Source organism: Penicillium concentricum, assembly GCF_028827145.1.
Source record: "Penicillium concentricum strain IBT 3081 chromosome Unknown utg000001l_segment0_segment0, whole genome shotgun sequence".
NCBI lineage: Eukaryota > Fungi > Ascomycota > Eurotiomycetes > Eurotiales > Aspergillaceae > Penicillium > Penicillium concentricum.
The window spans coordinates 3,980,066-4,004,919 of record NW_026622754.1 but is presented as its reverse complement, the minus strand read 5'-3'; the positions used below and the strand labels follow the sequence as shown (position 1 = coordinate 4,004,919).

General features: G+C 47.8%; 7 protein-coding genes across 7 annotated transcripts; 4 read left to right on the top strand and 3 right to left on the bottom strand.

Moving 5' to 3' along the window:
- Positions 1-510: 510 nt before the first annotated feature.
- On the top strand, positions 511-4,420 carry N7517_001509 (hybrid sensor histidine kinase/response regulator; the record flags this gene model as incomplete). Its single annotated transcript, XM_056719239.1, has 2 exons — positions 511-4,053; positions 4,127-4,420. The coding sequence occupies 2 exons, from the start codon at positions 511-513 to the stop codon at positions 4,418-4,420; spliced, it is 3,837 nt and encodes a 1,278-aa protein (XP_056583374.1).
- A 188-nt stretch (positions 4,421-4,608) lies between these two features.
- exg2 (putative exo-beta-1,3-glucanase) lies at positions 4,609-7,328 on the bottom strand (the record flags this gene model as incomplete). The annotated part of the gene is made up of 3 exons (XM_056719238.1): positions 4,609-5,020; positions 5,073-6,085; positions 6,138-7,328. 3 exons carry the CDS (start codon positions 7,326-7,328, stop codon positions 4,609-4,611), a joined length of 2,616 nt encoding a protein of 871 aa, XP_056583373.1.
- Positions 7,329-8,409: 1,081 nt separating this feature from the next.
- Positions 8,410-10,457, bottom strand: N7517_001507 (serine/threonine-protein kinase; the record flags this gene model as incomplete). Its single annotated transcript, XM_056719237.1, has 7 exons — positions 8,410-8,965; positions 9,022-9,506; positions 9,558-9,713; positions 9,772-9,976; positions 10,027-10,138; positions 10,199-10,321; positions 10,415-10,457. The coding sequence occupies 7 exons, from the start codon at positions 10,455-10,457 to the stop codon at positions 8,410-8,412; spliced, it is 1,680 nt and encodes a 559-aa protein (XP_056583372.1).
- Positions 10,458-12,987: 2,530 nt separating this feature from the next.
- N7517_001506 (uncharacterized protein) lies at positions 12,988-17,120 on the top strand (the record flags this gene model as incomplete). The annotated part of the gene is made up of 5 exons (XM_056719236.1): positions 12,988-13,214; positions 13,289-14,593; positions 14,653-15,370; positions 15,420-15,470; positions 15,519-17,120. The coding sequence occupies 5 exons, from the start codon at positions 12,988-12,990 to the stop codon at positions 17,118-17,120; spliced, it is 3,903 nt and encodes a 1,300-aa protein (XP_056583371.1).
- A 625-nt stretch (positions 17,121-17,745) lies between these two features.
- Positions 17,746-18,128, bottom strand: N7517_001505 (mitochondrial 54S ribosomal protein bL33m). Its single transcript, XM_056719235.1, has 2 exons — positions 18,090-18,128; positions 17,746-17,932 (listed from the first exon to the last, which is right to left on the bottom strand). The coding sequence occupies exons 1-2, from the start codon at positions 18,100-18,102 to the stop codon at positions 17,763-17,765; spliced, it is 183 nt and encodes a 60-aa protein (XP_056583370.1). The 5' UTR covers positions 18,103-18,128; the 3' UTR covers positions 17,746-17,762.
- Positions 18,129-19,671: 1,543 nt separating this feature from the next.
- N7517_001504 (glycoside hydrolase family 75 protein) lies at positions 19,672-20,869 on the top strand (the record flags this gene model as incomplete). Its single annotated transcript, XM_056719234.1, has 6 exons — positions 19,672-19,941; positions 19,996-20,061; positions 20,117-20,253; positions 20,309-20,457; positions 20,509-20,742; positions 20,796-20,869. The coding sequence occupies 6 exons, from the start codon at positions 19,672-19,674 to the stop codon at positions 20,867-20,869; spliced, it is 930 nt and encodes a 309-aa protein (XP_056583369.1).
- Positions 20,870-22,378: 1,509 nt separating this feature from the next.
- N7517_001503 (NADP-dependent oxidoreductase) lies at positions 22,379-23,404 on the top strand (the record flags this gene model as incomplete). The annotated part of the gene is made up of 1 exon (XM_056719233.1): positions 22,379-23,404. One exon carries the CDS (start codon positions 22,379-22,381, stop codon positions 23,402-23,404), a length of 1,026 nt encoding a protein of 341 aa, XP_056583368.1.
- Between the last annotated feature and the right edge of the window lie 1,450 nt (positions 23,405-24,854).

The following is a 24,854-nucleotide window of genomic DNA, read 5'->3' as shown; positions in this document are numbered from 1 at the left end:
GTTCAAGCCAGGGCCATCCATTTGACTAGACCATTTGCCGAAGCTCATATCATGGATTTGAGAGTCTGGTCCAAAGGAGTGCGAGTGATTTCCTCATGGTAGTCTCCGGCGAACCGGACAAGGGAACCGAGGACATGCTCCCAGGGAGAAAGCTTGTTTCCGGTGGCTGATCCTTTGATAGGTTGAAAGCTCAGGAGAAGGCATGAGCTGGGGAAGAAACTCCCTTGGTAACCTCGGTCGAAATATGCCAATTCGTGGAGATCTTTCAATCTCACACCGTATACCCTCTTCGTTTGCTTTTCTTCATACACTGTGTGTGCTGCCCAAATTATACTTGATGCACAATGACTCTGGTTTTGCTAATCATTTCTTAACGGCGTGAATATATTACTACCTTTCCGTGAGCAGCTTCCTGTCAAACTTGGTGCTTGGCTTAGAGCTAACGCTGTTAGTCTTCTTACTTCAAGCCCCTCTCAACATTTCTATCTGCCAATGATTGAAGACTGAAATATGTCTTCGCCGTCCGACATTAAGGAAAACGGCGATTGGACGGTCATTTACTATGACCCGAATGACGATGACCAAAGTGGAAGGAAGAAAGAAAAGCCTTCCGGAAGGAGGCAGTCTCTCGCGCGAACGTTGTCTATACCAAAGACCATGTGTATCATGTCTGACAACAAGACTGAGATATCAATGGTAGCCGAGCTACTATCCCCCAAGTTAAAATTGCCTCAGCTGGGCACCGACTCGGCGGAAAGAGTCTTTCCCGTTCGCTCGGTCGTTTCGTTTGATTCTACGCCATCATCTGCTCTGCAGACGCCTTCCCTTGATAAGCTCGAAACACCGGTATCTCCTTTTTCGGACACATGGAGTGCAGGCTTCGCCGATGAACAAGCGGGCTGTCAGCAGAAGAATCAGAATACACCCGGCAAGAGCATAAATGCTGAGGATGGTGTCTCGAGGAGACCCGACTATCTCACTCGACTACATCAAAGCAGTGGTGGCGGGAGCGAGATCTCAAAAGGGCAATCCTACAATAATCTCGACATTCTGACACAATTGAAAAACACTGTGCAAAACGGTGGCGAGATCCTTGACTTTCACAAAACAACAAAGGGGATATATTACTCTCACGAAGATGAAGAGGACATTTTCATTCAGTCATTCGGTGCACTCGTTGTGGTGACAGAGTCCAACGGTAACTTTGAAGTGCAGATAGCGAGCGACAACTCGAAGGACATCATTGGGCATTCTCCTGACAAACTCTTCGAGCTTCGAACATTTTGTGATATATTGCCATCCTCACAACGGAGCAACTTTCTTGCTCATGCTCAATTCGTTTTGAGCGATGAATACTCTGTCGAGCACTCTGGCCCTGAGGTTTTCTTCCTTTCTGTGTTATCATCGGACGGATTCGCCCAGGGTACTTGGTGTACCATGCATACGAGCATAGTATATAAGAACTATGTGATCTGCGAGCTGCAGCCTGAGGGTCGAAACTCAAAGGATCACCCTGAGTTCGGGAATCCCGAGAGTCAAACAACGGTATCGGATAGTCGGAGCTTGGACATGACTTCCGGGGCATTTTTTGAGGACGTCAGCCCTCCCGGAAAGGATGTTGACATGAGTAATAGAAATGTTCCAGACTCATTGGAGCTTCTCAATACCATTCCTCGAATTGTCCAGCGACTTGCAAATGCCCAAACGCTGGAAGCGCTCGTTCAACATACCATCACCACTTTGCAGAATCTTGTTCAATTCGACAGAACGACGATGTATCATTTTGATAGTGATCGCAACGGAATCGTGGTCGCCGATGCGGTTGACCCTTCGTCGGGGTTAACTTCGTACGAAGGCATGCATTTCCCGGAATCAACCTTCACTGAAGGATTAAAGAAACTATATACGCGGAACACTGTATGCTCCTCTTGCTCTGGAAGTCAGGGTACTTCGAAGCTTGTGTATCGGGCTTCCACCAACAAAAGACCCCTCGACATGTCAAAAACATATCTCTCTGCAGCACCGGTGCTCCCAAAATCGAACACCGTCAGTCCTGTCGAGGTTTGTCTGTCAATTCAGATCAATGTGTTTGGCAAGCTTTGGAATCTCATATCATGTCAGTCTTATGACAACAGCTCAAGGCTCCATCCGCTCATTCAGAAAGTTTGTTGGTTTGTAGCCGAGGCGGTTTCGAGTAACATTGAGCGTCTTTCCTACACCTTACCCTTTCAATTTCGAGAGCCAGACATCTCCCTCAATAAATCAAGCACGCCTCAGGCTATCAAGACTCCACCAGGTGATCTTCTCAGTCTGTTCGGGGCAGATTATGCCGCAGTGTCGATTATGGGCGAGGCCAAGATCTTGGGAAAACCGGTCGACTCGCAGGAAGTGTTGGCATTGTTTGAATACATGAAAGCCAAAGAGAACGACAGTGTGTTTTGGTCTGTAGATATGGCTGCCGATTTTCAGGACCTCAACTACTCGCGCGGCTTCCATCATCTTTCTGGCTTGCTTTACGTTCCTCTTTCAGTGGACGGTCGTGATTTTATCATCTTCTTCCGGGCTGATTTGGAAAGCCATGGCCTCGCGTCTGATTCACATAAATCGAGTCGACAATATGAGTGGTCCTCAGCAGAGTTTGGAAAGGCATCTGTTCTGTCTTTGCTATATCGCACTTTCACCGATATATGGCAAGAGAAGGAGGCTACACTGCAGAACAACCAGTTAATGAGACTTTTACTCGCCAATTCTGCGCATGAGTTCCGAACACCTCTCAATGCCATCATCAACTATCTGGAAATTGTTCTCGATGGTTCTCTGGATCAAGAAACACGAGATCACATTTCCAGATCTCACTCGGCATCCAAGTCGTTGGTATACATCATCAATGACCTTCTAGACCTTACAAATGCCGAAAACGGACAACGGTTGATAAAGGATGAGGTATTCGATCTATCGGAGACCCTCACTGAAGCAACGGACATATTTTGGGAAGAAGCAAGACAGAAGCATGTCGATCTACAGGTAGTTCAACATGCAGCCTTACCTCCCGTCCTTGGAGATCAACGACGGGTACGCCAGGTAATCACAAACTTGATCAGTAATGCTATACAGCACACGTCTACTGGGGCAATAACAATCGAGTCTTGTGTCGTACCGGAGCTACTGGAGCCAGATCATATCTGTGTCGAAGTGGCAATACACGATACCGGATCTGGGATGTCCCAAAAGACTGTCGAAACATTGTTCTGTGAGCTAGAACAAGTCTCCAACAAGGGATATATGCAGAATCCCAAGTCATACGAGGAAACTTCAGGTAGCAATGTGCTCGAGACTGAAAGTGTACTTGGTCTAGGCCTCGCACTAGTTGCCCGAATCGTGCGCAATATGAACGGGCAGTTAAGCTTGAAGTCTGAAAAAGGCAAGGGAAGTTGCTTCAAGATCAGGCTTGCTTTTCCTCTTCCAGATAAAGATAGTCAAAAGCAGAGCTCATGTGTTACGCCAAACGAACATCTGCAAGATGAAAGAAAACAAGACACAAAGCAAGACACTTCATCCTCACGATGCGCAAAGAACCAGGAAGAAGGGGGCATTCCATGTGAATGTGGTCAAAAATCAGAATTTGAATCAGGGGAATCCATCGTAACCGTCGATGTAAGCCTGAAAACAGGCGAACCAAGAAGCCTCTCCCTTTCTGGCCAACAGCTCGACCAGAGCAACCAGCCAGATAAACCGACCACTTCACTTCCAATTCAAGATCCCAAACAATCATCAGAAGGATCCAAATCGCCTATCAGAGAAACCTTCTGGGTCTCACCAACCTCAAAATCCCCAACTGACCAGCCTCAAACCCGCCAACCAAGTGCCTCTCCCACAATGGACTGGAACCTCCACGTCCTCGTCGCAGAAGATGATCCGATCAACAGCAGTATCGTCCAGAAGCGCCTTGAGAAATTCGGCCACACCGTGCACATGACAAGCAATGGCAAGGAATGCGCGTCAGCCTACAAATCGAATCCCACTCGTTTCGACGCAGTGCTAATGGATCTACAAGTACGTCCATTAAACAATTACACTATTCCTAACTCAATCTATATATATACTAACGCTCAATTTCCACCTGCAGATGCCTATCGTCGACGGCCTTGGAGCAACACAGATGATACGCGAATACGAGCAGCAGGAGCTGGCCAATGAGACCACGCCTGCGCCTCGCATTCCCATTTTCGCTGTATCTGCTTCCTTGCTCGAGGAGAATCGGACGATGTATATGGATTCAGGCTTTGATGGGTGGGTCATGAAGCCGATTGATTTCCAGAGAGTGGATCGGTTGCTTGGGGGTGTTAGGCTTCAGTGGGTGCGGGAGGAGGTTGTTTATCGTCCTGGCGTGTGGGAGGCTGGAGGATGGTTTGAGGCATAGATGGGATGAAATCGTAGCAGGGTATTTTGACTTCGGAGAAATAGCTGAGATGGGGGAAGATATCCAATATCCAGATGGGGGTATTGAAATCATATGCAAGAAAGAAATCTAGTCTTTATCCATGGTATCTATGCAAACAAAAATATGAAACGCAAAATGCAACAAATGGTAGTATATGTAAAATCATATCAGAAACTCTCCGCTGCATCGGAGAAGTCGGGCACTGTATCTCCGCACTTGAACGAAGGGCTATATGCCTTGCTAGGCATATACCCATTCTTCCATGCAGTCCGGTAACTCCATTGGGCGGCTGACTCCGTCCGCCAGGTCCAGTAGAACCACCCCATCGCCGTTTCAAAGGCAGACATCTGTGCCTCGGCATATGTCTGCAGGTACTTCTTGTAGGTGGCCGAATAATCCGATGGGTCCTGGTTGGCATCGGCGCAGCTGCAGGTTCCTTCGTCCGCTGTTGGGCAATATGCCGTAGTGGAACTGGTATCGTAGGTCCCTTCCCATCGGGCGCCTCGGCCAACGTTGTTCACATATTGCGCGCAGTCGGTGTCTGCCTGTGACCATTCACCGCAAATGGTTGGACCCCATCTGATTGGGCGTTAGCATACGAAATTACAAAATGAAAGCGAGCCCAACTTACCCAGATGTTGTTGTGTTAATCTCCTTTATCATGGGGTGCCAACTATTGCAGATAACATCGAGTTTAGCGGTGTGGTTCAAGACGATCTCACCCGTGTTGAAGGTGGTGTATTGATGGGTGTCGAGGTACATGTTGTCCGGGTGAGATTGGAACATGGTGTCCCACTTGGCGAGATTCAAAAACCCATCATGCAGGACAAGAGTGGCAGTAACACCATTCTCGCGGACGAGTTCTGCGGCCTCCTTCGTCCAATCTAGGACCTTTTCGACGGGGAGCTTCAGCATCAACGGCTCGTTCGCTAGACCGTAGATTGTCACCACGTTCTTATACCGATCTTGGGCAAAGAACTTCGAGAGTTGGTCATGAATTTCAAGTGACCGCTTACGGTTCAGATCACCGTCCGAGCCTTCCAGCCAGTTGACGCTGCCCTGTCGGCCGCTATGGTTCCAGCCGTTTTGACTTCCGGGGAGTCCGTGCAGGTCGAGTTTGATGCGCAGTCCATACTTGCGGCACCACTCGATTGCACGCAGGAGATAGCGCCACGCAATCTTGGGGACGTATGGGTCGTCGTCGTAGGTATTCACAGCCCAGTAGGAGTATGGGATGCGGACATGATCGAGTCCGGCTTCTGCGATTTCTTTCAAATCGGATTCTGAAATGAATTCGGCATAATGTTTCTCCAACGTGCCCGCCGCAGAGTTTCCTAGTTTTTTGGTCAAGGTATACTCATCGATGACACCGGCGCTAGATGGCCACTTGCTGAACAAGGACGGGACAATGAACGGCTCGATAGAAAGCCATCCGCCTAGATTGACTCCGCGGATTGGCTGTGAGCCGTAAGGGAACGGCTTGTTGAGAGGAGGCACCTTGTCGTTCGGCCGGGCAGAGTCATCCCACTTCGAGTTGATGCCCATGACGGAAAGACCACCAACAGTGGCATTTGTGAAAGTGAGGTTGAATCCATCGGTCTCATACCATATAAATGGATCCAGGACGGTGTTTTTGGCGTAACTCTGAAATACTGTTGTCAGCAAATTCCATCAAGTTGGTAGACTCAATATTTACCGGTATGCTGTCCCGGCTGATACTACCCAAATTAGAGGTAGGAGAACTGCTGTCACCAGAGTCCGAGGAATTCGGCTTTGGATCCGAACCTTTCTTTTTTGAAACAACAAGTGCAACCGGGATGACAATGGCAAGCAAGAGGATCACTCCCAGCAGGCATCCGACCAAGATACGCTTCTTTCTCGACCAATTAGACCAGAATTTCCAAGCCGGTGGCCCACGACTCTCCAAGCTACCCTCCCAGCTATCTTCGTCTTTCCAATGATCATGCACAGCAGGTCCACCACCGCCACGACGACGAACCCGAGCATCAGAGCTATGACCTTCTTCCAAATGGGCACCAGACACAACTCGCGCACCCGCTTGATGGCGCGAGCGACCCTGCGCAACTCCAGCACCAAGCGCCGCACCAGCAGCATCATCTAACACAGCTCGTTTCCGCTGTCGTCGAGCTTCCCGTTCCCGACGTGTATCATCTCCTCCGCGAGACCGCTCCCTGCGATCCACATCCTCATGCTCAGCAGCAAGTCGTGCCATGGCATCAACACTCAAGAGATGCGCAGCACTACTCGAAGACTCGGTGCTGCGATGTTTCCTCGCCGGCGACGCAGCAGCATCCATTTCCCGCTGATGCTCCCTTTCTCTTTCGCGCTCGCGCTCGCGCCGTCTCCGTCGACGCGCTTCAGCCTCAGCATCAACTTCAACTTCCCTCCGTCTTTCTCGGACAGGACTCGCACTCGGACTTTCGTCTCTGCGATACCGTCTCTCGCGATCCCGCTTTTTAGTAGGCGACGCAGCAGGCGAGTCTTTCACCCTAGAATTTCCCCTCTCCCGTTCTCGTTCCCGATCCCGTCTCCTCCCCTCCCCAGACTCCCCGTAAGCAAGTCCCGCCGCCTCATCCTCTTCCTCCCTCCGTCTGCGCCTCCGTTCCCTTCGCCGCTCACGCTCCTCATCGTAATCATCGCGCTCGTTGTGTGAGTTCGATTCGTAACCAGGTTCACCGCGGAAGCGGTATTTCGCTGTACGCGCGTTGCCAGGGCTGGATGTTGCGCCTTCGTCGTCTTCGTAGCGGCCGCGGATGTACTCGCGGTCTCGGTCTCGGCGGCGCGAGCGCTCTTGTTCTCGTGTGCGGTCGCGATCCCGATCCCGGTCACGGTCACGGTCCCGTCTGTCTCGGGATTGGCTTGGCATGCCAGGTGGGTGGGGGTGTTTGGTGTAGGCGCTGATCGGTGGGATGGAATGTGGAATTGTTTGCGCGTGGGGATGATTGGTGGGTTGGTGTTCGATGGAAAAGAGAAGAGGAATGGAAGATGTCGAGGTTGAGTTAACACGTGGGATTTAAAAAGCCCAGCCTGTCTTGGAATTCTTGGAATCTATATCGGGTCGGTCTAAGGGATTTTGTATGGCTTTGTTTTGTTTTTTCCCCACACGGGAGATCCTGCCAAGGTCTCAATGCCAAGTATAATGTTCCCCTGAATCCCTTTGTTTATTGCAATATATGCCATGTTAGTTTTGGACCATACAGTTATTTTGTGAACGGTTGAGGAATCTATCTTCAACGCCATACAACTAGATGGAGAGCCGAACTTTATATATTGAAATGCAAGTATCATTAAATACACCTCCAGTCCACATAGACATGCAAGCTCCGGTCCATTCTAACCAAAATACAAAGGTTCATATCAACGAGTCAGGGTATGCAAACTCCAAAACAATACAAGGTGAAAGACATCATTGCGAAAAAAGGGACAGTGAAAACCTACCGAAAGAGTATATAAGAAAATTTCAAAGCGCGGTGTCTGTCATGAGTATCTGTACAGCTGTGAGGGGGGAAGATGGAGACATGACGAGAAAGGATGATATATAGAGATGATAAGAGATAAATGAATTCACGCTGTGCCCGGGGAATCTAATAGAATGAAAGGGAGATGGTGCCTCAAGCACTGCATCTCTTGCTGCAGAGATCAACGCAGAGAAATGCAATCAGACAGAGTCAACAAGGCCGTCTCCCTCCGGCCGCCCCCAATGGAGCGGGAACCGGAACGTGTCGAAGTGGTGGCAACCCGGCCAAGGAGTTAAGAAGTGACATTTAATCGCCGACCTCCTTGGGTGCTAAACTGGGTAGCACTGATCTCCGGGTCGAGATTTGAAACTCAAATGTGAGCAGAAACCATATAGGTTGGCGTAATAGCCCATATTGTGCGGGTATATTGTCAGCAGGGACAGCGCCACCCGCATGAGCGCCAATTGGTTTTCACCAAGGGCGAGCCTTTCAGCTAATGATCTGTCTAGCTCCCTCTTTGCCCAGAACACCTGGCTCAGTCGGCTTGGGGCTGCGGTCGCGGCCCTTCTTCCGACTGAAGAATGATAGCATACCATTGGCTTGTTTGCCCTTGTCATCACCACTCTCCATTCCATCAGCGGGAATGGCATTATGGGCCAGCTCACTCCAGCTGCCATGTTCGTTCAGAACCATTTGTACGCCGCCACTTTTGCTCATTTGCCGGGTGGCACCGCGGTGTCGACTGTTGTGGTTTGGGGGAAGGGGTCGGTGGAAGGACGGGGCAGGCGGCGGTGAAGGCGACACGCGGGTTGATGGGGAAGAAGGAGCCTGATTAATTGCGGGGTCATTGGGGTCGAGTGTCTCGCTGAGTGTAGTCATGGTTTCACTCGGTGGAGCACGGTAGTGCGATCCGTCGGCTTGGATAGGCGATGTATTTTTAGACGGGTCGGGGTGTGAGTATTGACGGGCATGTACGGTTGGGTTTGCTGGGCTTGTCGTGTTCCCTTGGGTTGTAGTGGCCATTGGGAAGCACTCCTCTGGATTTCTGGAAGACACTGTTAGCACAGGAGGACAATGGTCTGGGTGGGGAGAGGAACTCACATTACAGCAGCAATAGCTTCCGCGGCATTGCCTTGGTAGCTAGTCAGAGTGTAGTCAAACGGTTCAAACATTGTTTCAATGAGACGATGAAGCTCATCATCTCGGATTTCTTTCGCGGTGGCATCATCCCTCAGTTCAGCGCGCGGTTTTTGCCTGCGCGCCCTAGCCTCCAATGGCGCTTCTTCAAGAAGCAGTTCCTCCAGATCATAAGTCGCATCAAAGTTGGTTTTGTCGCTTGATGGGACAAATACTGGCGGGATCTGTTTGCGCTCCAGGGCATTAAAGTCGATTTCGTTGAAGAACATGTGCGAGGTGTAGCTCTCAAACCCGATAGCGCCAATTCGTTGACTCCGATCTTTTTGCATCAATGATCCCAACGCCCGCAAACAAGCTACTGATACTGCAGGATTGGTAACGTAGTATTTTGGTTGCGCCTTCTTGATGTTTTCGCTGAGTGTTTCTTGGCTTCGGCCTTCAAATGGTCTCTGCACTAAAAGTTAGACGGGGGCAATAGACGAGGAGCCGATCTCTCGTACCTTGTTGTATATGCACTCGTAAAAGGTGACACCTAATGACCACCAATCGACCTCAAAGGTATAACCAGTTCCTTCATAGACTTCTGGGGCTAGGTAGGCGAGTGTTCCTGACTTGCTAGTAAGGGGCTTCCCCGGTCGGTAATCCGATGCCACGTTCTGGAAATTCAAGTTAACTGAAGCTCACGTAGATGCGATCCATGCCGATAGAACTCACAAAATCAGCCAAATGAACATGTCCATCAGAATCCAACAGAACATTGTCCGGTTTCAAATCTCGATGAATGATACCCTGCGAATGGATATACTTCAGAGCACACCCTAGTTCCGCCATCCAAAACCGTACCGCATCCTCCGTGAAGCATTTTCGGGAGATATGGAATCGAAGATCGCCGCCGTTCATTAAATCAACCACAATATAGCTTCAACTCGGTCAGCAGGGAGCGGTAAGGATCAATTCAAGGATACTCACATATACTCCATGTCCTGGAAACTGTATCTCAAGTTGCAAAGGAACGGATGGTTCAAGTGCTCGAGCATTCTCCGTTCACGAATTATATTTCGTACGCTTTCCGAACGGACCACTGAAACGAGTTGTCAGTTTATAGCTCTATCACCTCAGCAGCTTTGAACCTCCAACGAACCTTCTTCTTTGCGGATATATTTTAGGGCGAATGTAAGACCTGTGTCCTTCCTTTCGACAATCCGTACTTTTCCAAATGCGCCCTTTCCAACAACTCGCAGGAGCCGGAAATGATTGAGGTTGACTAGTAGGAAAAAATGATTAGCATATTATTCGAAACAATCCTCGGCGACTCAGGAAGTCCTGATAACGTCCGATTCGTGTCCAGTAAACCTACCTGCATCGTTGCAATTCACTGGTTTCCCCTGGGTGTTCCCCATGTTGTGAAGATAGACCGACGGTCGAAGTAATCAAGGTTGACTAGTATCTTTCTAGCAACATCACACTTGTCCCAAAAATTCCTCCGGTTGAATGATAATCACGTCAAAAGCGGTATTCGGGCAAACCACGAGTGGGTAGAGGAGACGGATTTTCGGCGAATATCGAGCTTAAATCGCAATCTCCATAGGATGTTGAACTCCGAAGGTAAAACGGCTGAGCGGGGGTCAAATGTTTCAGAATCGGGCGAAGATTATCGATGCAGGTCTAGATGTGAATTTTTGAGATCTAGACAAGACTAGATGAAACAAGAAGGCCACTACAACTCTTCAAGAGAAATATAGAAGATTCAAGGTTCCAAGCCTGCAGGATATGTATATCGAGAGAATGTGAGGGTCCGGGAGTTCGCGAAACACACCAGTTTCGGGTTTGCTAAGGAGCCACAAAAAAAATTGAAGAAGTAGAAAAACAGATATGTCAAATGACACACCAAGAATTTATTGCCTTCGGGAGGTGAAGCAGATGAAAGAAAGGGGATGAAGCGGGTGAGCGGTCTGGAAGAAATGGCAGTAATTGCGGGCCAATCACGCGTGACGCGCAAAAAAATGGGGGAAAGGGGAATGAAAGAAAAGGGCCCTTTTACTATGCTTATTCTGGTCTTGAATGCCGTGCGATCTACATCGTGCAGCTACTATTCAGGACTAGTTGTTTTGTGAAAGATATCGATTCCCATCTCTCTTGGATATCTACGATGTGCTGTGGAAGTATTGAACAATGACCATTACCATACGGATATACATATCCCTCCCCCCACGGTCTCCGAACATCGGGTTTTTAAGGAATGAAGTTAGGTGGAGAGCATATAGCCCTGGCCCAGTTCGACCGGGGCCCGCTTGGGCAGAGCGGAGGCTATGATATCCGCTAAATGCACAGACTTTTCAATTCGGTGACTTGTCCATTATGATCCTAGACGAACATCCTGGCGATCAAAATTCCGTTTGAAACAGGTGTTCTTTGGAGATTTAGGGGCAGGATTGGTAATTCTACAAGATTGATGGCTATAATACGATGTAGATCACTATTTAGGCATTTATTATACCCGACGCCCAACAAGATATCTTCCTTTGTGAGACTCTGTGAAACTTGAACTTGATTTGATCTTACCAAGTTTTCTGTCTTATTCTGATTCCTTGGAGTTTCAAATTGGAATGTCAAGTAATCACTTCCGTTTGATCTTGGAACCAGGAGCTATCCTAGAAGCATGCAATCGACTGATCACTATCTAGCACGCGTGTGAGATGTCCTACATATTTCTCCCGTATCTCGTGGACGCCACGTTATTGACCTTAGGCCCAAACGCAAAGTTGTCTCGGGGAACTGTCGCGTAGAACGGCTCTGGAATGCCTGTAGAATATTCGACGATTTGATTCCTCACATGCAGGACTTTTGTCGGCTGCAGTTGGATCAAACCCGGATCCTAGGCGGGTCTTTTTTTAGCTTTTCACTCCACTAGGGTGCGGATATGCTGAACACGTATGTTTGTCTAACACTTTGACTCTAACAATTTGAGTATCATTGGTTCCACCAAACTTGACATGTGCATGTGGGCGCAGTCAGATTGTTAGTGCAGGGTTCTAGATCCCTGTCAAATGGGAGATTAACCTTGGAGAGCGCCCACTACGCTTATTAAATGGCTCCGGGGATTCAATAGTGATCCTTGTCAACTGGGCGTTTCGTAAAACAAACATGTATAAAGGGGTTTCGGCTATTTTGACTGTCAAGAAACCAAGATGGGGCAGTTTATATCATTTGTATTATATTATTTGCAGTACATATGCACTATATGCACGAAATTTGTGATTCATAGAGATATCATATCATTGCATAACAATTATAGTCTCTAGTTACGTGGCCTCTCTGTGTTGGCATATTTGCTCTCTTTTTCAAGTCTTAGCACAGACATGACACAGAAGGGATTTGAATAATATAGGCCTTTTGATGATAACTAGTATACTCCGTTACCTAGACTCAATACAAGAGTCGATCAATGGCTTATTCATACAGATCGTCATCCTAATTGCAGCATTAAGAAATAAAAGTAAACTCCGTACCCACATGTATCTCGATGCCTTTTTACATTTTTACCCCATAATATGTAGGCAAAAAATGTTTGACATGGATATTGACTTCTAGCTATTTCTTAAAATGGAGTAAATCTGCCCCCTCAGTCTTCATACCTAGCCCTATATGAGCTTTAGCCAAACGTGAGTGACTGGGTAAAATGGTGGTATTTACCATTTTCTGTCTAGTTGAACTGTGCTTAATCCTTTTGGCTTTTCCTGTTATCCTGGTTTAACTATTTCGGGTTTTCAATCTGAATATTTATAACAGACCTCTGAGAATGGAACGGTAGAGATGGCTCGGTCACGGGGTAGCTCCTTCCCATTGCTTCCTCGACGTGGATGCCATTTCTCGACCTCACCATTTCTTCATCTTTGCTACTCCCCCTATCACTCCCAATAAATATTCATTATGGAGAGTTCTGAAAAGCCGCGGCCGCTGCTGCAGCGTCCAGAGAGTTCCGGCATTGATGTTCTAGATTTCTCCTTCAGCAAGCCCGCCTCATACAAGCCCTTGTACTCGCGAAACCTGACCAAGCAAGCACCCATCCCCAACCCCCCAGTTGATAATGCCCGACCTTCAAGGGAACTGATGGGAGAGGAGGCAGCTCACAACCATCAACTAGTCGGGCCAGACACGTATGTAGATGATCCAGGCTGGTCCCAGATGACACCACTGTTCACAATGGACTAACATGTTCTCTTGGGGTCAGCCCTCTCAATCACCGCGGCGTTGAGAAAGAAGGACCACCCAAGGCACCAGTCCCCACGGGACAAGCTGTGTTTTCTCAGCCACCAAGTCGACTCTCGACAGCAGCTGAACCCAAAAAGGACAGCGCCCGTCGGTCCACACCTAGAGATCTAGGTAAACAGAGTTTCCGACAAAGGCAGGAACTGATTAATGGCCAACCAAATAAGCCCACCGGGTCTGATACTCCCAGAGAGACCATTAGCTCTACAGGAAGTGTTGTTGACCTGAGTGAAGAGCATGTTGTTGACATTGACAAGACGGGTGAAGCTGAATATGCCTTGCCCGAGTCACCCCAGGTACAACGGCCTCACAGAGAGAGGCAAGAAGTTCCGGAGAACCCATGCTCTCGTGTGCCTCTCAAGCTTGTACACAATCAGCTTCATGCGTCGACGCGACGCTGTGCATCCGAGAAGGAAACATCTTCCAAGCAGCCCGCACCGCTCGTTGGTGGCAAGAACGGCGTTCAGCTCGGTGAGGATGATCTATTTGAGCTTCTCATCACGAAAATGAAACAGCGAGAGGAAAGCGAGCACGCGGCTACAGTCATCCAACGGCAACTCAAGAAGGAGAACATGGGCTTGAAGGAAGATAACCTTAATCTGCAGGACCGCCTCAAGAAATGCCAAGGACAGCTCGCCAAAACATCATCCGAGTCAAGATCTCAGCGCGCACAAATAGACAAGTGGAAGGCAAAACTTGGGACATTCAAAGGTGTCCTCAACGAACTTGGCCGTGAATATGGCGCAGTCCGGGAGCAAGCCAAAAAATTAAAAGAAGCAACCATGTCGCTTGACCGAGAGAAAATCGAGATCCAACACAGTTTGGGCGAGATCAAGTTGAAGGTTTCGAACAGTGAAGTGACAATTCGGGATCAACACGAGAGACTTTCAATGTCCGAAGAAACAGTTGCCAGCTTGAGGGAAGCTTTGGACCATTCAGAGAAAAGAGGCGATTTGATCAAGACGCAGCTATCAAACGAGAATAAGCGAATTGTGACTCTAGAAGCCTACATCCAAAATGAGTGCCAGAGTCAGTCACGATACTTGGGCCTCATCAGAAACGACCAGCGCAGAATGACCGAAAGGTTTGACTCTGCCTGCGAGCTGTTTACCACATCTTGCGTCAAATCTCAGGATAATATCCTCTCGAAACTGAGTCCTGCGGTTGAATATTGTCTTGCTTCGGTCCAGGCGTTGAAAGAACAGTGCTCTGCCGAGACCATGGATGTCCAAGCCTTTACCAGCAGCGTTCAGGAGGCAACATCCCGGTAAGTTCTGTGAAAGTGTAACAAAGAACAACACATGTTGTAGACTGACGTGTCTCTAGTTTCAACTCTCTGGCTGGTCAGGTCGCAAGCGACGTTGACCGAAGCACAGAAATGAGCAAAAATGTGTTTCAAGCCCTTCAAGAAGCCCTTCAAGCAATTGAAGGCAACCTCGGTCCGTATTCGTCGATTTTCAAACAACTTGCTAATAGCGAGAGTTGCTACGGGAGTTTGCAACAACAGCTTCAGATTGTTCAGCCAATGCTCGGTAGTCTCGATGCTTCTATCAAGGTCGTGGGAACAACAGAAACAGACCTCGTGCGCGGGCTAGAAACGTTCGGTCAGAAGCTGTCCGAAGCTCGAATCCCAGCAGGGAACCCTGTTCTGGAGATGGAGGTTTCCAAGAAATTCGCCGAGAATACGCAGTTGCAGCTTCAACTACAAGGGATCTCCCTTGAAGTTGATTCTGTTAGAAAGCAACTTGCCAGCAAGTCATCTGAGAATCAACATCTTCAGCATGCTTTGACTGATGCTGTTACTAATGAACAAGCATCGAAAAGTCAAAGTTCCCGGCTGGAGATTGAGAAGACGGCCTTGCGAGGCGAGCTTCAATTGCTCGAGCAAAGAATCCGAGAAGAGTTGGGCGCTGCAAGCACCAAGCAGGGTCAGATGAAAGCTAGATTCGAAGAACAAGTCCAAGGGCTTGAGACAGAAAGGACGAGGCTAGAAAGAGACTTCAGTAACCTTCAGGCGCAGCTTGCAAATGTCCAAGGATCTTTGGTAAGCCCGACCGTGTCTGATGAGACAGTGGATCACTAACAGTATGAAGACCGAAACCAAAAAGACAGCCGAGGACGAGCGACTAGAAAAGGCCTCCATGGTAAGAGGTGCGGGGCATCGTCTTGATGTGCTTTACTGATAAGCGCAGCACCAGGAATCACAGAAACGAATTGAGGAGCTGAATCTTTCTTGCTCAAAATACATCACAGAGGCCAAGACCATTGAGACTGAATCACAATTATTGAAAAGATCCGAAGCCGCTCTCCTCGCGGAGAAGGAGAGGCTCCTTGGACAGCTTGAGCAAGCGAACAGAAAGACAATCGAGCTTGAAGCGAAACTAGGGCTGAAGACCGAGTCTGCAACAATGAAAGAGAAAGCGGCGCAGGAAGCAGAAAAGAGAGTCCAGGTGCTTGAGCTGGAGATGGCCCAGAAGACTGAAGAGCTTGTAGCTATGAAAGAAAACCTCGCCATGCTCAAATCACGGTCATCGGCTTTAGAGAAGGTTGGGGAGGAGGCTGACGCTGAGATAGTTTCACTCCTCCGCCGGGCTCAGGAGGCTGAAAGCTGGCAAGCGACTATAAGAGAGGGGATTGCGAAGGTGATCGAGGTACATCCCGACGAGCCTTTCGACCTAACATGGCAGAAACTGGAAGACATCATTCAGTCCTCGCTTGCTCAGCCGTCCATCACTGGCGATACGCCTTGCACCAAGCTTCACGGCAAGGGGAATATGGAGGCGACTGAAGGTAGCAATCTTGCACCGGAGCCAAGTGAGGGCAGACGGGATGATCTCTTGGAGACTAATGAATCAAACAATGAGGCTCGCAAGCCTGCTGGAAACATGCAGACAGATGGACATCTAGCACCAAATACTTTTAGTCCCCCGAAGGCTTTGAAACACGGTGATTGTGTTGACTCTTTACCGAAATTCCCTGCTGGTCACGGTCATATCGTTCCATTTTCAAGTCTCCATGACAGACTTTCACGGGAAAATAGTATGTCGCTTTTCAATGATCCAGCTGAGCTCGAAATGCTCTTTATGTCAACCCCGGATCTTCAAGTCGCTTCGATGCCAGATGATGCCCCAAAGAAAGCTCAAGAACAGCAAAAGGTTCCAGTTAAGCCTCTGAAAATGAGCCGAGATCCCAATGAAGCTAACCCTGTTCTCGGGATGCAACCTCCCCGCGCCGATGGCAGTACAATTGAAAGATCTCAGTCGGCTCTTGAAGATACTGCCAGTTCGTTTATTGACAAATCTGCCAGTAACGAACAGCCCAACACCAAACGTAAAGTAGTCAGCTTCGAGGGGACGCGGGTTTTCACCAAAACAGAGGTTGGTAAAGCCAGACGAATGTCAGACGCAACAGACAACAGCTCTGGGAGAGAGTCTAAAACCAAGGAAGTCAAGAGGACACAGAAACGGACTTATAGCCGTCTTCGCCAATCTGTTGCACAGGAGGAAACCTCGATTGAAACGACTACAGAGGAGCAGCCTGCCACCAAAGCTTTGGTAGGAAGGTCTCAGCAGCGCTCAATGGATAAGAATGAGCAGTCTTCGAACGCGAACCCAAGGCCACCGAAGAGACCTCGAAATGCAGCCGATGGCCCGGAACGACGACTGAGTCCGAAGGGTTTGGCTTCAGGTAGCAGTAGGGAAAGCACAGCCGGCCAAGTCAGCATCACGCGAGGCCGCGGTAAGCGCTGCACTCGAGGTAAGATGCTTGATGCCTTTCCAAGGTGCCCCAGCTGACGGTTAGAAGGAGACCGCTATAATGAGCGCTTCAGCCAAGACGCCGGCTGAGCAGTTCAACATGTGGTGACCCTGAGAGGCCATTCCTGCATTATTATACACTCATCATGTTGCGCAAATTCTCCATATTCACTTTATCAAAAGCAAGGTGCGTGCGACAAGTCATGGATATTGAAATATTGATTTATAAAAATCTGTTGTTGTCATGAACGGATGGATGTGAAGACCCCACGAGCAGGTCTCATGCTCCGGAAGGCGATAAGTGGAATGTGGGATATTTATTTTAGTTTTATTGAGGTACCCAAAGCTGTATTGCTCTTAACGCCAAACACAATGCTCCAACAAAAGGAGGTTTACCGCAGAATATCCGAGAAACCGGGGAAACCGGGGAAATCACAATTTCCCGGTTGCATCCAGTGTAATAATGTACATACAGGGGTTGGTCCCCTGACACCCTTATCGCATTCCCCTACATCCGCACAACAGTAAAAGATATCGACGTATCGGGATTGCAACGAACGCAAGAGGCGAAGTTTGATTGGAAGAAAGATATCGAAATCAGTCGGCATCGCGGTGGAAAGGCGGATATCTCTCAAGGCGCACAACAATCGAATTGAAGAAAAACGATCCAAATCGAATAGATTATTTGTTCTTTCCACCCTTGGTAGCCTCAAGGAAAAGCACCTGCTTCTTAACGACAGGGTCGTACTTCATCATGCTGAGAGGACGGTGTACACGGGGCCGGATCATCGTGCGGTAGTAACCCGTCATGGCCATGGAGATCAGCCGGACGGCAATGGTACGAGACTTCGCTATATCGGGGGAAAAGACAATGTTAGCCATCGGCCGCAAATGAATCCGGGGGTTCGCGGTTTTCGCTGCCCATCGCCCCGTTTCGCGTCCCAACTGAGGTGCGGAATGGCGGGTGCATCATGCGGTTGAATATTCGGGTTTATTCGTCCCACGTACCTTTCTTGGCCATCTTGGGCGGCGTCTCGGGGGTGCTTGGTCGAGGTGTCACTCCGAAACAATTTCGAGGTCGGAGTTGAGCGTTTCCCGTAGGTCACGTGCTCATTGCTTAGTCATTGTTTTTTTGGCGGCCGCGGGAGTCGATTTACTGGCCGAGGATCAACGTGGATATTTCGTTGGCTGATGATTTGCATGTGTCTGGGGGTTTAATTGTCATTTTGAACTTGCTAGCATAAGTACGTACATGGATTAATCGTGCCATGCTCGTCACCATTTACCTATTCCTGGTGGGCCCACCGGATAACGATGTGAAAATTAAATAGGTTTCTTTTGTATGGCAACTCCATATAAAAGGTACATAAACTAAATATTCCAATATACATAATCTTTCTATCCTCCTCAGCTATTTGAGAGATGTCCACGGGTACTGTAAAGGATGACTCAACTACTTGGTAACTACGTTGGGAAGAGTTATCAAGTATGCTTGAAGCAAGAGAATGGTTGACCTTTTGGCACAATATTTTTAGGGGATGTTTTCCAAGGTCCTCTTTAACTTCTACATTATATATTTAGAATTAATTTCAATAGTAGATCGATTGAATCAGACTTACGCTATAGTTTGTGTTTTCTTTTTTTTTTCTTTAGCCAGTTCGAGAGTTATGCTTATGTGCTTATGTGTTCATGTACCTTTTGTATAGAATTGCTATATAAAAGATACATGATCCTTCCAATATTTGCTATCTGGCGGGGCGCAGGATTACTACAAGAATTGAAGCTTTAATAAAGATCAAGAAAGCCTTCGCTATTTATATACCCCCTCGGCCTATGGGTGGTCCAGCACCTACCACGCCCTGGCAAGTTCTTAGATTATCTTCCAGGCAGCATAGGTATTACTCTTTTCGGTCACCTATTAATATTGATCATCCTCGTGGAGCTCGCCAATTCAGTACAAGCTTTAACGAGAGCGTGGATGACTAGTAGGATATTGATTATTGGTTGCCTTGTAAGCTGTGGATGTCCTCAAATATGCGAACTGAAGGGTGCCGATCTTTCCAAGCAGTTTCTTAATCCGGAGTAGGCCGTAAGCGCGTTTATAATTAATATGCCTAATATCTGCAACTAAGAAAGTTCTAGTTAGGTCTGCATGATCGTTTCAATCACGCTGTTGCCGATGTTACGCTATGCAGGGCCTGAAACTCTCTCCCCCGCAGTAATCCCGGTCATCCAGGCACAAATCTCCTGAGGTCCTCCTTATAATACAAAATTGGTCTTATTAATGTCCTGCAGCTATAGATATTGTGGCTGAATAACGTAGTATTTTGCCTCTTCTGGATTAGTATGTCTCACTCTTTGCAGAACTGAAGGATCGACTGCATAGCCGAAGCTGACGGGGTGATATGAACTATGTAAAAAGAAAAGTCATTCGGTGGCAATTTGCCGTCCGGTTCGCCGGAGTAGTATTTACTAGTCGCCAATTGCTTGATGTTTCAGGATCCAGAAATGTTGATAAAGGACCACTTGCCCCGGCCCTGAGAAGCAACAATCATCTTCTTCACACATCTCAAAGTCTCCTGCCGCAATCATGATGACCTACAGCCGCTCAATTCCCTTTGCCCTTTTTGCCTTGTTTGGCACTGGCTTGGCCCAATCTGTGGATGGCTCCAAGTTCGACAAGCCTGATGGCGGCCCCCCAGGAAGCTACTTCGCTGCTGGCTCATCTATCCCAGTCGCTGCGTTGAAGAGCGCTGCTGCGAAGGCTACCACTGCTGCAAAGAAAGCAACCTATCCCATCAACGGCGATAGTGGAGCTAAGAAAGTGACTATCCACAGCGACTGGTCCAACTTCAGCGAGGTATATATTCTCACCAGTAGCTTTTTGCAAGATTTACATATTAATCAATGACAGGGTGCGGCATTTGTTTGGACCGCGGATATGGATGTCGACTGCGACGGTCTTGACTACAAGTGTGTTGTATGTTGACTATATCAATGTCTGCCTGGGATCTTTTACTAACCCCATGGTGCAGGGAAACCCCGATGGCCAGCCACAGACCAACTTCGGCGCTTTGGCTGCCTATGAAGTGCCCTTCATTGTGATTCCCGATACCTTCGCGGGAGCCTATGAGTCGGCTCTCAAGGGAAACAACATCGGTGCAGTTATCTGGTATGTTTTCTCTCTTTTGATGTTCCAGCTTTGTTCTGTTCTAACGAAAAGCTAGTGATGGAAAGATGTTCTACGGCATCTTCGGAGACACCGATGGCGATGACCCCGAGGTTATCGGCGAGGCCTCCTGGTTGATGGCCCGGACCTGCTTCCCCAATGATGACCTGAACGGAAACAGCGGCCACGGAGATGCTGATGTTACCTGTAAGTCTGGAAAATCCATAATTTTATTCTGACACGTACTAATTGAACAAGACATCCTCTTCACTGGTGATGAGTCGATTCTCCCCAGCAGTGCTCTCACCAAGAACTACGTCACCAACTTCACCACACTGCGCTCTATGGGTGACAAGCTCATGACCGCTCTTGCCAAGAACCTCAACCTCAGTGGAGGTGGTGGCGGTTCTACTACCACCACATTGAAGACCACAACTACCTCTAGCACCACCCCTACTGGAGGTTCTTGCGAATGGGCTGGACACTGTGCCGGTAAGAATCCTTCTGAACATTTCTTTCTTCACAGTTACTAAACAAATTTCTAGGCGCCTCGTGCTCGGACGAGAATGACTGCTCGGATGACCTGGTCTGCAAGAGCGGAAAGTGTGCCGCTGAATGATTGAAACCAGGCAGCTATGAGATTTGATCTAAGGAGAACATAGCATAAATGGCAGAGATCTGGAGCTTTCGGGATATTTATAAATAGCTATAAACAATTTGGTATGTCATATACGGAGTACTCCGTAGGAAGACTGAGAATAAGAATTAATTGTGGAGTAAAGGATTCCTTGGCTTGCCCTTCAATTTCCTTGTGTATTCCTTCGCTGATCTAGATTGTATAGATAGTTTAGCGGACTTGGCATTGGCATTGGCACGTCATTCCTTCAGTAAACGCGATTAGTAATAATTTTCAACAGACTTTAAAAAGTAAGTTGAGATTCTCTGGCTAGCGCATGATGTGCACACAAGGTAATGTGTCCGTTCGGCCGTTGGGCCCGGGGTTGTTGAATACATACTACGTACGCGGTAACTCTCAGAGTACATGTTCCAAGCAGGAGGTGATTGATAATGTATCCATTCTAGACCAGGTCTCGGTTTTTCTATTGTATTCCTAGACACAAATCAAGATCATTGATTTCTCATCTATTTTATTTGTTGATATTTGGCAACTGCAACCTCCTCTGGCCCCACTTTATATCGTCCCTGGCGCTTACAGTTGAGAGAATGGGGAATACATCTTCCGTCATCCGAATATGTATAACTAGTTAACTATAGTTAATATAAGAGATGACCTGTTCAAGGTCAGAATTCTGGGCAAATTCACAGACTTATACTCAATATGGCCGATCAAACCAACACAGCTCTTGTCGTATGCGTAAGCGGACAGACTTATTTAGGCCAGTTCACAATGTCGTACTGGAATATAGGTATAATGTACTCCGTGTGGCGCATATATACAACAGGATCCTGCATCTCGATACAAGTGCTTAATGGGCTTCAATAACTAGGAACCATATAGCCGCTTCACACAAAATACTTTCCGACTTTCCAGCTACATTATTGATCAAGTTCGTCAGTAACGTACATCTGTACCGGATAATGCCTCTCGAGACCTTTCGCATTCCGTTCAAGTGCTCGATCCAGTCTTGATCACGGAGAATTACATAATCAACCCCTGGGCACCCTGCACCCTCCAGGTGATATACCCATGGACTCACTAAGGGATGAGCGGCCTAAGTAAGCTACAGTAAAATGCGACACGCTAATCCCATCACATGCAATACTTCCCATTTAGATATTGTTCATTTATACATTGTCAGAAGGGACGTCGAAATGCAATGTGAGAGTGAGAATATGTATTTAGTAGTTGAGAAACCTAAGTTCTGGATTAAGAAAATCCGACAGATAGCCTATCAAAAAAGGATCGGCGTAGCGTGGGCTATACCCGTCTAGATACTCCGAAGTTCTCGTGTTACTGTACGGGGGTATCAAAAGCCTTGCCATTGGATGGAAATGACGAATAAGCGGGAATCCTCATCAATCACAGACATATAAATCCAGTAGGGAACTCTCTTTGGCACTTTACAGATTTCCTCCATAGCTTCGCTGATAGTTCATTCGATAAATTATGCGCGCTATTCGGGTCCACCCAGCTTCCGCATCTTCTTTGCCATATTCTCCTGCGAATCCGGCCTCTCCCTCCTCGCTTCACCTTGATCAAATTCCTCGACCTAAACCAAAATGTCAAGGAGAACTACTAGTCAGAGTCAAGGCAACCACCGTTATTCGTGACGCGTTGACATGGCCAGAAACATATGCGACCGAGTACGCCATTTTGGGCCACGACTTATCGGGGATTGTGGAGGAAACCTATGAAATGCCTGGCGACGTTCAGCCAATATTCCAGCCTGGAGATGAGATCTTCGGAATGACACATGCAGATCGAGGATCCACCTGGGCTGATTACACCGTTGTCAAAGAAGAAGAGATTGCACAAAAGCCTAAGAACTTGAACTGGGAGCAGGCGGCTTCCTTGCCCCTCAGCGCTTTGACAGCATACCAGGCTTTATTCAAGCATGGTGGGATCCCGCTCCCAGCCCAACTTAACGGCGACGAAAGGCATTCTGCAAATGGTCAGAAGATACTTGTCACCGGAGCTTCTGGTGGTGTTGGAATATACCTTGTTCAGCTAGCTGCCGTGGCGGGGTTGCACGTCGTTGCCGCTACGAGCTCAAATGCACGGAACGAGTCTTTTCTCAAGTCTCTTGGCGCCCACGAGACTGTCGAATATACGCATTTGCAACCTGAAACCGCATTTGATGTCATAATTGACACCGTTGGAGGCGAGATCCTCGCTAACTGCTGGGCAATGGTTTCCAAAAGTGGTACGCTCATATCAATTGATTCCTCTAGCTTCGATTTTGTCAACATTCATAAACAAAGTGGTCTTTGTGATGGGAAGGAAAATGTCAAGGCGTTGTTTTTCATCGTCAGCAGCGATGGCCGAGCTCTCGGGGACTTGTCGAAGTTGGCAGAGGCGGGCCTTTTGAAGTCATTCGTGGTGGAGACGTACGAGCTGACGCAGGCGCGGGAGGCTTATGAGAAAGCCAGCACAAAAACATCTGGCCATGGAAAGATTGTGTTGAGAATTTAGTTTTACAATATGAATTTTTGCTGCCACGTTATCTTAGTCTTCTTTTCATGAGGCTCTACTGTTTTTTTTTGTGTAATGGTAGTCAGCCTGACCAGGAGAGGTTTCAGATTGAGGAAGATCAGAGTGGCTACCTCGAGCAACAAAAAACAAGGCCTCAAACCCTTGGCTTTGCGCTAGGTGATTCACCAGTTGGTTTGCTGGCCTGATTTGTGGAGAAGATTCACGATTGGGCGGATGTGTACGATGCGTTCGGCGACGATGACATGATCACACTGGTTATGATGCACTGGATGCAGAGTGCGACTCCTGTCTGCGCTTCCGCCGGGAGGTGTTTGGCCGTGGCATGCATGAGGCTGAAAAGACTTTCGAGACATGTGTCTGCCCCCACTGGCGTGAGCATGTATGCAAAGGAACGACTCCATGTAAGAAAGCCCTTTGATCACCTCCTGGCATTCAAATTATCTGACGCAGTTGTCACAGTGCCCACGGGACTGGGCCAAACTCTTCAGGCAAAATAGATACCTGAACTGGTGCTTTTCTTAAGAATTCGGCTGGAATGAAAATCTGAGGGCCGGTAATTCAAGGAATATTGCATGGGTATATCATTGATAATCCAAGCTGATCCAAGTAGCTTATGGGTTAATTAGTTATTGTTGTGGTAAGTAATTCCAATCTCAAATTTGTGCACAGTTTCGAGGCACTTTTGAATTCGTGGGAAAAGAAACAAAGCTCTGGATATGTGAATGCCGCAAATATATATCAAGATGAGTGAAAATCATCTAAAGGCCAATGCAAATTCTATTATCATACATACCTCTGCTAATGTGGTAAAACATAAACCCGGGAGACCCATTATACTACTGAAAATAAGGTTAAACCACCTCCAGAGGTTTCTAGTAGCGTCAATTTTCTACTGGGTGTTCGGAATAAAATAGGTATACAATTCAGATACTCCAATATCAAAGAAATCCTTGGAGTTGCCAATATCCCATGTTCGTTTGTAGATATCTTGCTTGGTCTATGTGTGATCGTAGTCTTAGCTAAGTTTATACTAGTCATTCTGCATCTGACACATTATGTTTGCTCCCTGGGATTTGTCTATGGTCCTCTGCTGACAAGTTTTCCATATAATCTCATTCTCTTCTTGTTTATACGTAGCTTTCTAGAAACACAGCAACATATGTACATCGGGCCCGACCTATCCGCCACCTCAAAGCGGAAGTATATAGTGAAACAATACTTGGTCGACTCAGCTTTATCATTCCTCTACCACCTAGTCATATCTTCACATGATCTGTAATCACGACCTCTTTCTCTGCTACGTAGAGAATACACATGCTTTCCTCGTTCCCTTCCCTTTCACTTCACTCTCTGCTCACTTCCTTCACGCCTTCTATCTCTCTTAACCATCACTAACTCTACTATCCTCAACCTTTTTCATACTTTTAAT